Source organism: Drosophila hydei, unplaced genomic scaffold (assembly GCF_003285905.1).
Source record: "Drosophila hydei strain 15085-1641.00,03,60 unplaced genomic scaffold, DhydRS2 tig00008128-arrow-arrow-pilon, whole genome shotgun sequence".
Classification (NCBI taxonomy): Eukaryota; Metazoa; Arthropoda; class Insecta; order Diptera; family Drosophilidae; genus Drosophila; species Drosophila hydei.
The window spans coordinates 2062863-2077054 of NW_022045838.1; the positions used below are offsets into that span (position 1 = coordinate 2062863).

A 14192-nucleotide genomic window follows, 5' to 3' on the forward strand; every position below is an offset into this window, starting at 1 on the left:
AGAACGTCTTGGGAGAATCTCTTGAAGCTGCTCAAGCAACGCGAACAAAAACTGCATGCCGCTGGCGAAATTCATCGCTTCCATCGCGATGTTGCCGAGGCGCTTTTCCGCATACAGGACAAGAATGCCGCGCTTTCTTCCGAGCTGGGCAAGGACTTGAACTCGGCTTTAGCCCTTCTGCGCAAGCACGAAGGTTTCGAGAATGATCTGGTTGCACTGGAGGCTCAGCTGCAGATGCTGGTGGAGGATTCGGTGCGACTGCAGGCCAAATATCCTTCGAATGCTGCAGCCATTGCACAGCAACAGGATAAGGTCGTGGCTGCCTGGAATGATCTGAAGGAACGCTCAACGGCACGTGGTGATCGTTTGGCTGCCAGCTCCGATTTGCAAACGTTCCTCACAGATGTACGTGACATTGTGTCCTGGTCGGCGAATCTACGCGCCGCTCTGCAAGCTGAGGAGCATGTGAGTGATGCAGCAGGCGCCACAGCGCTCAAGATACAGCACGATGCGATCTATGGTGAGATTGAGGCACGTGAGGATAAATTCCGATATCTAAATGAGCTCAGCGATTCGATGGTCCAAACGGGACACTATGCGGCCGCCGATGTGGAGGAGAAGTGTGCGGCTATGCTGGATGAACGACAGAAGTTGCACGCAGCCTGGAACAAGAAGAAGATTATGCTGGAGCAGAAAATTGACTTGTTCTGCTTCTTGCGCGATGCCAAACAAATCGATAATTTATCCAGCACACAGCAAGCGGCACTCAGCAGTTCCGATTTCGGTCAAACTGTGGAGGACGTACAGAACCAGATCAAGAAACACGACGAGTTCGAGCGTGTCATTCAAACGCAAGAGGAAAAGGTAGCATTGCTCCAAGAACATGGACGCAAGCTTATCGAGCAGCGTCACTACGATAGCGCCAATATACAGACGATACTTCAAGGGGTTCTGGCGCGTCGCCAAAAGGTAAAGGACCTATGCGCCGTGCGACGTTACAAGCTGGAGGATGCTTTGCTCTATGCCAAGTTTGTGCGGGATTGTGCCGAAGCAGAGTCGTGGATCAATGAGAAGCAAAAGAAATTGGAAGCGGATGCGGCTAACTATGCCGAGGTCACCAATCTGGATGAGAAGATTAAGAAATTGCAAAAGCATCAGGCCTTCCAGGCCGAAGTGGCTGCCAATCAGGGCCGCATCAAGGAGATTCAGGACACGGGCGTCATACTGCTAAGCAAGCAGCACGAATCCTCACCAGAAATCAAGCAAGCCATTGAACGTGTGCTGGCCGCCTGGCAGGGTCTGCTCGCTGAGCTGGATCAGCGTGGACGCGGCCTAGAGGAGGCCCAAGACATATTGGAATTCAACAATCAGCTCGACAAGATCGAAGCATGGATACGCGACAAGGAAATGATGGTACAGGCCAGCGATACGGGTCGTGATCTTGAACACTGCAATGCACTGATGCGCAAACTGGACGACGTCGACTCGGACATGCGTGTGGATGATCAGCGCGTTAAGCATATTAATCTGTTGGCCGATAAGCTAATCAATCAGGCACAGCTGCCAGAGGATACGCAGAGTGTGGACAAGCGCAGGCGCGATTTCAATCACAATTGGCGCCAGCTTCAGGGTGCACTGAATGCCTATCGTGCACTCCTCGGAGGTGCCAATGAAATACATGTCTTCAATCGCGATGTGGACGATACGGCGGAACGTATTGCCGAGAAGGCGCTGGCCATGAGCTCTGCGGACACAGGCCGTGATCTGGCTGCTGTCGAAGCACTGATCCGTCGCGAGGAGGCGCTAGAGCGCGACATGTCTGCTGTGAAGCAAAAGATCGATGAGCATGAGACCGCTGCCGAATTTCTTATTCGCAAATACCCCGAACGTGGTGCACAGGTTATTGAGCGCAAGCTTAACGAGCTGCACAAGTCCTGGAGCAATCTGCAGGGCCTTTCTGTGAAACGGCAGACTGTGCTGAACGAAGCGTTTTTGGTGCACAAGTTTGTGTCGGATGTTAGGGAGTTGGAACTGTGGGTAAATGATATGGTTAAGAAAATGAATGCCACCCAGGCGCCGTCCACGATTAACGACTGCGAAACGCAGCTTGAGCTGCACCAGGAGCGCAAGGTGGAGATCGACGGACGTGATCTGGCTTTCGTGGCGCTGAAACAGCACGGCGAGCAGCTTATCGGACAGACCAATCAATCGGAGAATGTGAAGCAGTATCTGCGCGCCCTGGAGGAGTTGCATCAGACACTGCATGATGCGTGGAGTGAGCGGGCACGCGATCTCACCGAAGCCCATCAGTTGCAGCTGTTCAAGGCCCAGGTTGAACAGGTTGAGCTCTGGCTGGCCAACAAGGAGGCTTTCCTTAACAACGACGATCTAGGCGATTCCTACACAGCCGTCGAACGTTTGGTCAAGAAGCACGATGCCTTTGAGAAGCTGCTCGATGCAGATCATGTGGATGCCTTGCAAAAGTTCGCCAATAGCATACTGGAGGGTGACCCGAAGGATGGCGATTTGATAAGTGAGAAGTTGGCTTACGTGCTGCGACGCAAGAAGAAGTTGTTGGAGCAATCCGCCGAGCGTAAACATCGTCTTACGCAGTCATTGCAGCTGCAGGAGTTCCTCCGCAGTCTCTACGAGATCGATCGCTGGCTGGTGCAGAAGCTACAGGTGGCCTTGGATGAGAATTATCGCGAGCCAAGCAATTTACAGAGCAAAATTCAGAAGCACACGGCGTTCGATGCCGAACTACTGAGCAATACACCACGTGTGCAGGCTGTCATCAGTGAAGGTGAGCGTTTGATCAAGGGTGAGCACTTTGCCAAGGATGAGATCGCACAGCAGGTGCAACTGCTTGAGGGCGACTGGGCCAAGCTGAAGGCAGCGTCCAATGCCAAGAAGGAGAAGCTACACCAGGCACATGAAGCACTAGCCTTCAATCGCAGCGTCGATGAGTTCAACAACTGGATGGACGATGTGGAGATGCAGCTGTCTAGTGAGGACTATGGTAAGGATCTGGCCACGGTTAGCAATCTGCTGAAGAAGCACGAACGTCTCGAAGCCGATGTGGCGCATCATAACGAACTGTCCGATCAGCTGAAGATCAAAGACGAACAGTTCTTCCAGTTGGATCATTTCCTCAAGCACGACATTCACGAGCGTGCGATGGCCACCATCAAGCGCTACAATACGCTGCACGAACCAATTACCATAAGACGCGAGAACCTCGAGGATTCGCTCAGTCTACAGCAGTTCCTGCGCGATGCCGAAGATGAGCTACAATGGCTGGCCGAGAAGCAGCTAATTGCTGGATCCCAGGATCTGGGCAGCAGTCTGTTGGCCGTGCAGGGTCTGCAGAAGAAACACAATGCACTAGAAGCAGAGCTAACATCACAGGAACCGCTAATCCAGGCGCTACTGCAGCGCGGCCAGCAAATGATACGCGACAATCACTTTGCCAGCGAGCAGCTGCAATACAAATCGGAGCTGCTACAAAAGCAACTCGTCCAGCTCCGCGATTTGGCTGCAATTAGGCGCCTGCGTCTGCTGGACGCCGTAGAGAGTCAACTGTTCTATGTGGAGGCCAACGAGGCGGATGCCTGGATGCGCGAGAAGCGGCCCATTTTGACCAGCAGCGATTATGGACGCGATGAAATGTCCGTGCAGACGCATCAGAAGAAACTGGAGGTGTTGCAGCGCGAGCTGATCTCCTTCAAGCCTTCCATCGACAAGGTCAACAAGCTGGCCACGGGCCTCATCGAACGCAATCACTTTGACAGCGCCAATATACAGGAGAAGAACGGTGCCGTCACGCAACAATATGCTGAGCTACTACGTCTGGCCAAGGATCGTGAGCTGCGACTCACCGAGTGCAAGAAGCTCTTTGAATACGTGCGTGAGACGGAGGAGCTGCACGAATGGGTGGGCGATCAAATGACTGTCACAGCCAGCGAGGATTATGGCGAGGATGTGGAGCATGTAGAGCAGCTGATGCTAGCCTTTGAGTCATTTGTGTCCAACCTAAATGCCAATGAGGCGCGTGTTGAGGCCTGTTTGGAGCGCGGCGATCGTCTGATCCAGGAGAACAATCCCTATCGCAACTCCATTAAGGCTAAACGAGACGAAACGAAACAGTTGTGGGATGAGCTCAAGGACTTGGTGAATGCACGCCAAGATGCGCTTGCCGGAGCCAAACAGGTGCACGTCTATGATCGTGTCGCTGATGAAACGATTTCGCTGATCAACGAGAAGGATGCCTCGCTTATTTCTGAGGATTATGGCCAGGATTTGGAGAGCATCCAAGCTCTGGGACGCAAACATCAAGTATTTGAGGGCGAACTTGTGGCCATCAAGGAACAGGTCGATTCAGTGCTAGCCGAAGCAGTTAAGCTGGGTGAGATTTATCCCGATGCACGCGAACATATCGAAGTGAAGCGCGATGAGACAGTGGAAGCCTGGACGGATCTGAAGGAGAAGACAAATGCACGCAAGGGCAAACTGAACCAGGCTGAACAGCTGCAATCGTACTTCGATGAGTATCGCGATCTGATTGCCTGGATCAATGAGATGCTGGCCAAGATCACAGCGCCGGAGCTGGCCAACAGTGTGGCCGGCGCAGAGCTATTGCTGGCCAGTATTAAGGATCATCATGCCGAGATCCGTGCACGTGACGAAACCTTTGCCAACTTTACGGCCAACGGACAGAAGCTGATCAAGGAGAAGCACTTCCTCGCCCATGAGGTGGAGGATAAGATTAAGGTGCTGCAATCCCGTCATGAGCTGCTCGAGCAAACACTGCAGCAGCGTAAGGAGATTTATGAGCTTAATCTGGACACACAGCTGTTCCTCAAGGATGCCGAGATACTGGAGCAATGGATTAGCAGTCGCGAGCCACAGCTGAAGGATGCCAAGCTGGGTGACTCTATACCACAGGTGGAGGATTTGTTGCGGCGTCACGAGGACTTTGAGAAGACTGTGGCCGCACAGGAGGAGAAATTCCAGGCGATCAAGCGTATTACGCTCCTCGAACAGCGTTTCCGCAAGCAACTGGAGCACGAAAAGCTGGCCAAGTTGAAGGAGAAGGAGCGTCTAGAAAAGGAACGCCTTGAGCAGCTCAAGCAAAAGGAACTGCAACGTCTCAATGATGAGCGTCGACGTGCCGAAAAGCAACAGGAGCATCGCAACAATGCCGCTGCCCAAGAGAAGACGCCCATTTTCTCCGCGCCCATGGTGACAATTAGTGGCGGCAGCATCAACAGCAGCGCCAGTACACCAGGTAGTGCAACCCAGTCGCCAGCTATTTCACAAACACAGCTGCGTCCACCATTCCCAGATCAACATGTGGACGAGCATCTGAACCTGCAAAAGAGCAGCTCCAGCGGCATGTTCGGAGATCGTTTGAGACGTGGATCTGCCGATGCAAATGTGAAGCGTGCCGAGAGCATGAAAGTTCAGCCCAAGCAAGCGAAACGCACGCCATCCTTTACTACGCGTCGTCGTGCCCAGTCCTTCCGCAAAAACCAAAAGGGCGAGGGCTTCGATTTGCCACCCGTAGAGATTCAGGGCATGCTGGAACGCAAGCATGGACTGCAATCTGGAGGCAAGAAAGCGCCCGTGCGCTCCTGGAAGCAATTCCATACAGTACTCTGCGGCCAATTGGTTTGCTTCTTCAAGGACGAGAATGATTTCCTGCAGCAAAAGACGGCCACGGCCCCAGTAAATATATTGGGTGCCAAGTGCGAACGCGCCGATGACTACACAAAGAAGAAGTATGTGTTCCGCCTAAAGTTGCCCGATGGTTCGGAGTTCCTTTTCGAGGCACCATCACTGGACATTTTGAACGATTGGGTACGCAAGATATCCTTCCACGCTAGTCTGCCACCAAATCTACAGCTGTTGAGCTACGATGAATCGATGAAGGTGAGCATTTTACCCGCAATGTGTGCCTAGGTAATTGATTTATTGATTTGTCGTTTTGCATCTGCCACTTACAGCAACAATCGAACAGTTCGCCGGACATTAAGGTGAGCAGCAATATGGAATCGCCCGTTAGCTCGCGCAATTCCTCGCCAGACTCACAGCGTCGCTCCAGCAGTGGTCATACGTTAGACACAGCCACGCCTCAAATGGCCTTCCTGCAGCGACAAATGCAACAGCAACAGTTGCAACAGCAGCAGCAACAGCAACAGCAAATATCCCAGCCCAGTTCACCCTCAACAGCTTTCGATCAGAAGCCACCGATACCACCACGAGGAGCCCCGCCTGTGGCCACCCAACGTCAGAGCCAAGAGAATTTGGTAATGCTGCGTAATCGCCAAAGTTCCAGCAATGGTAAGTAATTCTATATGGTAACTATATAGTAGTTGACTAACAAATTATATCTTAGATCTTACCGATGGCCGAGCCGCCACGCTACCCGCCCAGAATGGCAATAGCAGAGATGACAGCGGCGTTCTAATACGTAGCAGCGAATCCAGACAGTCGGGTAAGTAGTCGAGGGGCTAGCCACCCACTGTAGTTAACACTGAAGTTAACTGCATTAAGCTATTTGTGTTTGTACCACACACAACACACACATGAACACACACACACAACCACATATACATCATTGTAAACAACGTGTACCTTTCCAAAAACTCGACGCGTATACATATATATTAGATAATCCGCCGCCATTGCCAACCACGATGCCGCCATTGGGCAGTAGTCATCCACATAGCCATCAATCTTCACATGCGGCGCAGGTGCAACAGCGCATCAATGCGTTCAATGCAGCAGCCAATCAGCAGCAGCAACAACCCGACTACTACAACAACAACATTATACGACAGCAGCAGCAGCAGCAGCAACACTTGGCATCCCCACAAAGGGTGCCCTCTGGACGTATCGATTCGACGCGCAAATTCATTGAGATGGAGGCGCATGCGCCTGGCAACAGCTACAGCCACAGCAGCAGCAACAACAACAACAACAACAACAACGGTCACAACAGCAGCAGCAGCAGCGCGACAAAACGAACGATTAACTACTCGAGCAGCAATGCGAGCAGCAATGGCAATGGTAATATTCACAGCTCAACAACAACTACGACAACGACAACAACAATACAACAACAACATGCGACAAGTAGCCGCACGGTTTGGCACTTAACGAGCTCCTCACCAACATCATCAACAAAATCATCATCGGGCTCCGTTGAGCATAATAACGCCATCAGTAATCCAAGCTATATGGGTCTACATTTAAATAACAATAACGACGGAATCGGTACACAAACAGAGTTATCCTAATATGATAAGGCTTGCCTCTATATATTTATATATATATTCTAGTTGTACTTGAATGCGAAGTGTAGCGGTTATTGGTACTTTAGCTCTCTTTCTTTCTCTTCTTCTTGTTTCTCTTTGATTTGCATGCCTAAAAATATAAAATTGTGAAGGTTCAACTGTGAAAGCGGTGAAAATAACGCGTCGATCCTATCTGCGCACGAGTTTGCAAAGTATACTTAAGTTACACACTCTCTCTCTCTCTCTTTATATATATATATATATTTATATCTGTTTACTATATATGCACACTCACACACTCTTTTATGTTAACAAATACGCTCTTTTAAGTTTGCATGCACATTTGCCCTCAGCTTTCTCTGTTCGCATTAGCTAATGATCTTCATCTTCGTGTCTTACGCACAGGTTGGGGCAATACGCGCTTTGAGAGCAACCGACCCGTTTCGCTGCAACCCGATTCGATAAGCTATACGCGCGCATCAGCGGAGAGTTCGAGCGAGAGCGAAGCTCAGTCCATTTCCTCCGTTTCGGGTGTGAAGGGCAGCAGCAAGAGCAAAGATGAGCGTCGCAGCGGTATGTTCCGCATCTTTGGTCGCAAGGGCGACAAGGAAAAGGAGAAGGAGAAGGATAAACGCCGTTCGAGTCAAACGCCGCCACAGTGAAGCAAAATTAAACATATAAATTCCAGCTAAGCTTAAACAAAATTTCATATTCGACAATTGCATTGGAAAGTTGATCGTCAATTGTTTTTGTATTTTTTATAGACATATATAAATGATATAATATTTAATACTTAACCCATATATTGCGGCATTGCAAACAAAATTTGAAACAAAACATATAAAAAAAAATAAAATAATTGTGCACTAAAAATTGTGTCGTGTAATGCTGAACGAAAAGTTTAAACAATTATAATATTAAACAGTCAATGTCTTAATTGCATTATAAAAGAATATGTAACTGTAAGTTTGTTCGTTGTATGCCTATGCTTAAATATAATTTTCGTAAAAACAAAATCAAAAAAGAAAGTAAACAAAACCAATAAAAATTATTATATTATATGTGAAACAAGTCGAAGATTTCAATTTATTTAACTGAGCTACGGTTATATCAATGAATTCATGTTTTATGAATGAAGTTCAGTGATTCACAATAGACATATGTTAAATATGTCTGCCTATTACACGCAGTTAAACTTAGCCCTGCATTCGCACTGTTATCGCCAAAAATTGAACAATAGATGGCGCTCGCAGAGCGATCTTCGAAAATCAAATTTTCATTCAGCAAATAGAAAATCTTAGTTTTGTAGCATTTTATATGCATTTTATTGCTGGCAAGTAAATCATCGCTTAACTCTAACATCTACGGTTAACATATATGCGTATAGATAAGATCGATATTATATGGAAAGGGCCCTTCCACCGATTTTGGATACTTTTCGTGTTTCCTTATTCTAAAAAAAATGCAACAAAAACAAAAATTCGTGGAGTCAACTATACAAATCCGGCTCTATAACGAGTTCGATCAGTTTTCTGCTTTAGCCATACTGCGAATAGAGATTTCCATGAGTCGATGTCGACTTGAATTGAACGAGATTTCCGTGCGTCTGCATCGGCTGCTGGTAGTAGGCGGCTTGATGATAGAGAGCAGGTGACGCGGGCTCATTTACCTGTATCTGATGATAGTTGGTGATGGGCTCATGCTCGACCACCTCGCGCACCGTCTGGAATGGATGATTGACCACAATGCGGCGCTTGTGGAATGTTTCGCTGGTGGCAGCCGCATCGGTGGGTGCCGCTGTGGCTGAGATGACGCGCTCATTGGGCTGCAGATGACGATTGAGATGGCCTGCGGCGCCATTCAGTGAGACATCCACATCCACAGGGGGCTGTGCGGGCGTGGGCGTGGCCTGTGTGGTGGCCACAACGGGTGCGGGTGCCTCTACCAAACGCTGGAATTGCTGCTGCTGCTGTTGGTACTGCTGCAAGCGGGAGGATCGCTCCTCTTGCTGCTCCTGCTGCTCCTGCTGCTGATCACAGTCCGGCTTAAGAGGCGTAATTGTTGCCGTGGCCACAATGGATTGATCGCGATCGTCCTGATGTGGTATTTGCAAATTAATTTGCGCCTTGGCAGCTGGCTTTGGCTGCTTCGTTGCCTCCACCAGACGGCCGCTGGACGACTCCAGCTCCGGATCGTAACGCATGCGTGAATATGGAGCACTGTACTCCAGCTCTTCGGCCAGTGGACTGCGCTGCCGTGACGACTGCTGGTAGAAGTTGCGTGGCGCAGCGGTGCGCACCGTTGACTTGGCATAAACCACAGTGGGTCCAGCATGGTTGCGCAAATAGGGCTTCAGCTCTGCCACACTTGCAGGCACCTCCTGCACCTCCGTAATACGGCGCTCCTTGAGCGCTGGCTGGCGACTGCGACCCAGGTAAATATTGTGCTGTGATGGTGGCAAATGAATCTTGTGCTCGTGCTTGATGATCTGCGGGCGTGGCGGTGCCTCCTCTAAGCGGGCTGGCTTGGCCTCCACATTGCCAGCATTGGCATTGGCCAGAAACTCGCCGCTGAAGTAATCGTCATTGCTGGGAGTCTGATATGAGGCACGATTGTAGTTATTGCGCTGATAGCTACGCTGCGGCGGGTAGCTAGCCTCGCTGCGTCCATACTCGTAGTCAGGCTGTTGCTCGGGCTCTACGCGTGTCAGCATCTTGGGTGTGAGATGCTTCTTATTGATCTGATATTGATTGCCATTGCCATCGCTCGAAGTAGCGCTAGAGCTGGAGCTGGAGCTGGGACTGGGGCTTGGCAAGCTCTGACGATTGCCATCGAGCACATCGCTGCCTTGTCCTGGCTGTAGTTGCAATTGCGCTTCGACATAGTCATCCTTGGGCGCCTGGTCGTAGCTGGGCATGGTCGTCACACTGGAGCCGATTGTAGTGCCAAGTGGCTGCTCCTTGGGTGTCGCCTCATAGGATGGCCTAAACTCATTGCCATTGTTGTTGTAGCTCTGCGTTTGCACCTGTCCATTGTTGTTGTAGGCGGAAGCCACTGCAGGATGTGGATGACCCAGAGGCAGCAACGTCTCACCTCTCGGTATCTTGGCCACGGGATGATCGAGCTCAACAACCAACGTGCCTGCTGGCTTAATGACCACACGCTCTTCGATGTCGTAGAATTCCTTTTGGATAGCTGGATGACGCACTTCGTACTTCTTGGCCTTCAGCGCCGGCTGCACAATCTGTATGGTCTTGGTGACAATGGGGCGTGGTGGTGCAGGCGCCGCATACCCTCGCTGTGGTGGCAGATAGCCACTTGACTGGTCAGCGTAGTCATCATAGCTAGAAGCGTCATCTACATTTGGTGGATACTGATCCTGATAATCCACCTGAGAATCGTCATAGCTGTAGCCGCCCTGGTCGTAGCTGGGTCGATTGTAGCTGTTGTCGAAGGAGGAAGGCTCGTAGGAAGGCTCAAAGTTGTTGCTAACAATCTTGACGTCATTGGGAGTTGAGGCAGGCGCAGGAGCTGGCGCTGCAACCGAGCTGGAGCTAGAGCTGGAGCTGGAGCTGGAGCTAACTGCGGGCGCAATGGAAGCAACTTGCACTGGAGCTGGCAGCGGTGCCTGTGGCTCATAGATGGGCTTGCTATCGGGCGCCTGCTCCACATTGGCGCTCTGACCTTGCTGAGCTACAGGCGCAACTACCTGACGTTCAAACATGCGCAACTGCTGGGATTTGCTGCCGCCGATGGAAACAGCATCGTCGTCAGCTAAGGAACTGGAACTGGAGCTGCTGCTGCTGCTGCTGCTTTGCGTATAGCGCTGAGGCGAAGGACTCGAGGATTCAAAGACCTGTAAGAGGTAAAACAATATGTTAGCGAGGCTTATACTGATGCTCCACATCTCTAACTCACAGTCTCCACGGAGGGTCCATGGCTATGATAGGACTGTATGTAACGCTCGAACTCCTGATTCTGGCGCATTTGCTGATTGCGTTGACGGAATTGTCCGCTGTGTGGCGGCTGCTGGTGCAGCGAGGGACGACGACTGTGCACACGACGACGTGGCTGGCGAGCATTGGGATTGACTGCAACAGCTTGAGCTGGCTGCAGACCTAAACCCTGACGTGCAGTGAGAGGTTGCTGCTGTGATTGCATTTGCTGCTGTGCCTGCGACTGCATCTGCTGCTGCTGCTGCTGCTGCTGGGACTGCTGTGACTGCTGTGACTGCTGCTGCTGCTGCGGACGCTCCTGCAATCTAGCAAAGCGTTGCTCCTGCTGCATTCTGTATGGACCCGCTTTCAGCTCTGCTGGCGCTTCTCCATCAATGAAGCTAACATCAGCCGGATTTGTGGCTGGTTGTTGGGCTATGGAGATGTTGACATGGGTCGCCGCATGGCTGGCGCCCACAAGCGCCAACAGCAGCACGAACAGCGCACGGCACATCATTCTAATCCGCTCAAGCACTCACTTAACAACACGACTCGCCTCGATTGGGTATTGGAAATGCGCAGCTGTCGAACGCGTCTCGTTGTTTGACAAACTGCGAGGCATGCGTCGCATATTTATACGCAAAGGGGAACGCTGACGCGAGCGCGATTCCGATGGCGATTGCGATAGCGATCGCTGGCCAATTTTACGAATGATCAGCTCGAGCATAAGCGTATCAGTGTCAATGCCAGTCAGGCCAAAACACCCTCCCTGTTTAGGGATATGCGATGCTTGCCCCAGTTACACAATTTAAGGCAACCAAAAGTGATGATGCACAGAGCACAGAGCAACCAGATTTTGTTTTGTTTTCGATTTGTGGCACGCGCATTTCAATTGCCAAAAAAAAAAAAACAGTGTAATGCAGCTTGCCGTAATTGGCGACGTGCAACATATTCGCTTAATTGTCGGAAGGTCAGAGCACAGGTCGCGCCAGCGCCTATGCGGCGTATGAGTGATGTGCTACCAAATAGTTAGCGATTTTCGATTTGAACTTGAAATTGCATTTTCTAAATGAGATTCAACGCCTCGCACTTTAATTGTATTTTGGAATTTGCGCTTCGATTTGGTTTTGCTTTGATTTCAAGCTACAAACATAAAAATTGATCGTGTGTGTGTTACACATACGCCCCGTGCGCTCAGTCAGGCGCTTTTGCGCAATTGCAGTTGGCGAAGAATTCGCAAGCAAGTCCATACGTAATGCTACAGATACATTTCAATAAAGGTTAATAGGTATGTGGGTGTCTCTCTCAGTGTCCAGCCATAAACCTAAGCAAAGTGAAGTCTTGAATGGCTAAACAAGACCAAAAAAACTGAATGGCTAACTACGAACAACGAACAATTTACAAATGAAGTGCGAACGAAGGTGCTGTTGCTTAGCTTCAATAATACCAACTTTACAGTAAAGACAAATGCTATATACACATATGTAACATATGCAGTAGGCGCTTAAAGAAGCAACTGCCTAGGCCAATACACAAACGCTGTGTGAGCTGCATTCCAAACGAGCTCTGTGTAAAATATGTAATGTATGTGTTTGTGAACTTGAAAGTTAGTGCTGTAAGGGCACTTGGTTTGAGCAGTCTATGAGTCTGTGTATTTATGCCAAAAGCAATGCACTTGCTCAGGGTCGAAAGTGTTGACAGTAGGGAGTCCTAGATAGTTACATTTTTATACCCAGAACCCATTGAAAATGGGAAATCAGCGTAAATTGGTTTTCTTTATAAGTGAATCAATTTGAAGAAGAAATCCACTTTAATTTATGGAAAATTCAACTATAGAAAATAAATTACTCAAGACATATTTATTTAACTCAGCATAGAGTTTAGTCGATTTGGGGATCCAATTCGAACTTCAAATGATTTTTAAGTCTAATATTATATATTTTTTAAATCAAAATTCTCACAATATATTTTTAAACACTCAGAAATGCTTAGGCTTTTTTCTATGACTTGCCTTTGCATTGATTAATTGATAAAAAATAAATAAAAATAGTTTTTAAATTAAGTTAAGTTAAGTTATTTTCTATAAAAGTTATGTCTTATATCATATCATATTAATTGAGTATATTATCAATAGGACCAAAACTTTTCCAAATTATAAGCAATTTAAAGGCATTCATATTTTCTATATTTTTTGAAAATTTAATTTTTTACATTTTATTTTTTAAATAATTTCAAAATAAATTTCATTAGATTCATGCATAACATTAGCAAATTTAAGTGCAAGAATATCTTGTTTATATATCATTCAATTTATATTTAAATATTCAAGCTCAAATGAAAATTTACCCATTCTCAAAATTTCTTGCCTAAATTCAAACTTTAAATCAAGCTTTCTAAATAAAAACTTTCCACACGCTGACTGAAAATAAACTAATATTAGGCTGTGCTTTGGCCCTAAGGCGAATATGCAAGCGAATTTGTATATAACTAAATACACTGATATAAATAATATAAAGTTTTGACTTTGAATTGTTTTGTAGATTGGGCCAAAAAGCATTTTCATGTTTCCTCACACTCTGCAGTGCAGCAAACGTCAGCAGCAGCAACAGCCACCAGCAACAACAACAGCAACTACTACAACCATTAACAAAAATTTCAGCTGTCAAAGGTCTAAAAATAGTTAAGCATAGAAATTAGTGCTTAAATTAAACTTGGCAAACGTAAATGAAGAGAAACTACGCACTTAGCAGCCTCTATATCCTCTATATCCTGTGTATCCTGTACGCTGTAAGGTACATCCTTGTATCCAGTATCGAGGCACACGTGGGTGCCGTGCGTATTGCATACATAAATAACAATTGAGCACACGACGTAGTTGGCAACGAGGACAATAATAAAAGCGAAGCGGAATACAAATATAGCGGAGACCAGGAGACTGAGAGACTGAGAGGCTGAGGCG

The 14192-nt window shown here is 48.4% G+C and overlaps 2 protein-coding genes across 5 annotated transcripts in view; one reads left to right on the plus strand and one right to left on the minus strand.

Moving 5' to 3' along the window:
* LOC111602903 (spectrin beta chain, non-erythrocytic 1) overlaps positions 1–8104 on the plus strand; it is a 36410-nt gene extending 28306 nt beyond the window's left edge. For 2 of the 4 annotated variants that reach the window (XM_023320244.2, XM_023320241.2), the window contains exons 11-15: positions 3–5931; positions 6006–6342; positions 6398–6496; positions 6673–7278; positions 7704–8104. In XM_023320244.2, the coding sequence (XP_023176012.2) occupies positions 3–5931; positions 6006–6342; positions 6398–6496; positions 6673–7278; positions 7704–7960 (7228 nt within the window). In that variant the 3' untranslated portion in view covers positions 7961–8104. The remainder of the gene's footprint in view (positions 1–2; positions 5932–6005; positions 6343–6397; positions 6497–6672; positions 7279–7703) is intronic. The other 2 variants (XM_023320242.2, XM_023320243.2) reach the window with 2 other exon arrangements.
* A 731-nt stretch (positions 8105–8835) lies between these two features.
* LOC111602910 (ras guanine nucleotide exchange factor P) lies at positions 8836–11747 on the minus strand. The gene is made up of 4 exons (XM_030225320.1): positions 11217–11747; positions 10819–11154; positions 9336–10773; positions 8836–9275 (listed from the first exon to the last, which is right to left on the minus strand). The coding sequence occupies exons 1-4, from the start codon at positions 11745–11747 to the stop codon at positions 8836–8838; spliced, it is 2745 nt and encodes a 914-aa protein (XP_030081180.1).
* Positions 11748–14192: the final 2445 nt, after the last annotated feature.

What these genes read in the sequence shown, in the direction of transcription:
- LOC111602910 (XM_030225320.1), bottom strand. Translation starts at nt 11,747, where the DNA reads ATGTGCCGTGCGCTGTTCGTGCTGCTGTTGGCGCTTGTGGGCGCCAGC. An exon ending in ATGGACCCTCCGTGGAGACT is followed by an intron (nt 11,155 to 11,216) that starts GTGAGTTAGAGA and finishes TACCTCTTACAG; the next exon opens with GTCTTTGAATCCTCGAGTCC. An exon ending in TACGCCTCTTAAGCCGGACT is followed by an intron (nt 9,276 to 9,335) that starts GTGATCAGCAGC and finishes GCTTGCAGCAGT; the next exon opens with ACCAACAGCAGCAGCAGCAA.